At 39.8% G+C, this 2,394-nt stretch overlaps 1 protein-coding gene across 1 annotated transcript; it reads left to right on the top strand.

The window, feature by feature from the left end:
• Positions 1–1,104: 1,104 nt before the first annotated feature.
• LOC133034458 (uncharacterized) lies at positions 1,105–1,899 on the top strand. Its single transcript, XM_061109547.1, has 2 exons — positions 1,105–1,382; positions 1,551–1,899. Exons 1-2 carry the CDS (start codon positions 1,105–1,107, stop codon positions 1,897–1,899), a joined length of 627 nt encoding a protein of 208 aa, XP_060965530.1.
• Positions 1,900–2,394: the final 495 nt, after the last annotated feature.

Here is a 2,394-nt window from a genome sequence, read left to right as displayed (position 1 = left end):
TACAACAAGCTGATATCCAAGCTGCTGTAAGGCTGGCTGAGTGTCAATCTTTGCTGCACAATAATCCCCTCAATGAAGAGCTACAGCGACAGGAAGCAATGGCGAGAACTCAATATGTTGAAATACATAGCAATTACTGCTCTTTCTTGTAGCAAAAGGCTAAATTATCATGGTTGAAAGATGGAGACAGTAATTCTACAATGTTCCATGCGTACATCAGAGAAAGAAGGACCAGAAATAATATCCTCTCGATTGAAAACATGAGAGGGGAAAGAGTTGAAGAACCGGCTGAGATTTACTGAAGCCTTTACTAAATTTTATAAGCAGCTGCTAGGAACCCGAATGCAAGATGGGAAGGAGGTCAAAAAGAAGTTGGTGGAGTTGGGTCCGGTTGTTTCTAGTCAGCAGGCCATTTATCTTGAAGGAAATTTTTCAAAAGAGGAGGTAAAACAAGCAGTTTTTAGTATCCAAGGGATTAAAGCCCCGTGTTTGGATGGATTTAGCAGCTCCTTTTTTCAGGATAATTGGGATTTGGTTGGCCATGATGTATCTGAAGCAATCCTATCAGTCTTAAAATCGGGGCAGATATTGAAAGAAGTGAACTCAACAGTGCTCACTCTCATACCGAAGATCAAATTCCCTAACAAAGTGAGTGAATTTCGCCCCGTAGCTTGTTGTAATGTCTTGTATAAAATTATTACCAAGTTAATATGTAGCAGACTCAAGAATATATTGCCAGATTTGGTTGCTCAGAACCAAGGAGGTTTCGTTCAAGGTAGATATATTGCCCATAATATAATGATATGCCAAGATTTGCCAAGGCATTATGGAAGGAAACATTCAAGGCCCAACTGTATGATTAAAGTAGACCTTCAAAAAGCATATGACACTCTTGAGCGGGGATTTCTAGAGGAGATGCTAATTGCTATGTAGTTTCCTAAGAAGTTTATACAATTGATCTTGCAATGTGTGTCTACCCCGAGGTTCTCTCTTCTTTTCAATGGCTCTCTTCATGGTTTTTTCGAAGCCAAGAGGGGGCTAAGGCAGGGAGATCCCATGTCCCCGCTTCTTTTTGTACTTGGAATGGAGTATTTGAGCAGAATAATGGGAGTTGTGGGAAAGAAAAAGGAATTTGGATGTCATGAAAGATGCAGATCCATGAAGCTAACACATTTGATTTTTGCAGATGACGTGTTATTATTTTGTAAGGGTGACTTCAGTAGTATTCATCTCATGCTACAGGGTTTGAAGCTGTTTTTTCAAACTTCTGGTTTGCTTCCTAATAATAGCAAATCGGCAATCTATTGTAGTGGCATGGAGGAGAAAGAGATCCAAAGAGTAGTTAATGTCTTGGGTTTCACTAAGCAAGAGGTTCCTTTCAAGTATCTTGGAATTCCTATATGTTCCAAGAAAATTTCAGCAGTAGAGTGCAAGATCCTTGTTGAAAAGATGACTGGAAGAATTAAAACATGGAGTTCTCGGAATCTGTCCTTCGCAGGGAGAAGTGTGTTGATTAGTTCTGTTCTTATGACCATAAATACTTACTGAAGCCAAATACTGCTTCTTCCAACAAAGGTAGTTCAGGAAATAGAGGGTATATGTAGAAGTTACATATGGAAAGGTGCAAGTCAAATGGTTGGGCTAGGAAACATTGCTTGGGCTAAGATTTGTAAGCCAAAGTCAGCAGGAGGGATCGGCTTCTTGAGTATAGCTGATTGGAACAAAGCTGCTTTAATTAAGAACATCTGGTCAATTGCAACAAAAAAAGACAACCTGTGGGTCAAATGGGCCCATAGTGTCTACATCAAAAATGAAGAATGGTGGGGATACAAAGCCCCTCTCCAAAGCAGCTGGTATTGGAGGAAGTTAGTTGAACTCAAGAATGAGCTCAAAAACTGAATTGATCATGCTACCTTTATCAATAATAAATATATGATTACTGCAGGTTACAAAATGTACAATTGTTAGGTTATAATTAGCCTATGTTTCGGGTCTTTAAAGTTAGCATTATCTCGTCTATTGGTGTCTTTTGGAGCAGTTTTACGCTTGATTTTCATCATTTCAGGTTCCCGAGGTGTTAAAGTTCGAATTCAGTCAAATGGCAAAAAACTGGGACAAACTTGGAAAAAATTGGAAAATTCAGCTCCAGACGCATCAGTAGTCGCGACCTCCATAGAGTCAGGTCGCGACCCTTTTTCCTGGTCGCGACTTCGAGAATTGGCAGAAACTCGATTTTTCGAGTTTTGCCTGTAGTTGCGACCAGCTTAATGCTAGTCGCGACTTGGTACGGAAATCGCAGATTTGACCTAATTTTGGTTTTTTTCTCAAATTGGAGGCACACTTCTCATCCCTATATAAGGAATACGACACTGAAGGTCAAAGTAAGTAGAAATA

The sequence above is a fragment of the Cannabis sativa genome, chromosome 2, assembly GCF_029168945.1.
Source record: "Cannabis sativa cultivar Pink pepper isolate KNU-18-1 chromosome 2, ASM2916894v1, whole genome shotgun sequence".
In the NCBI taxonomy this organism is placed as follows: domain Eukaryota; kingdom Viridiplantae; phylum Streptophyta; class Magnoliopsida; order Rosales; family Cannabaceae; genus Cannabis; species Cannabis sativa.
Note: the sequence above shows the minus strand (reverse complement) of the source record. Positions and strands in the feature narration are given on the sequence as shown.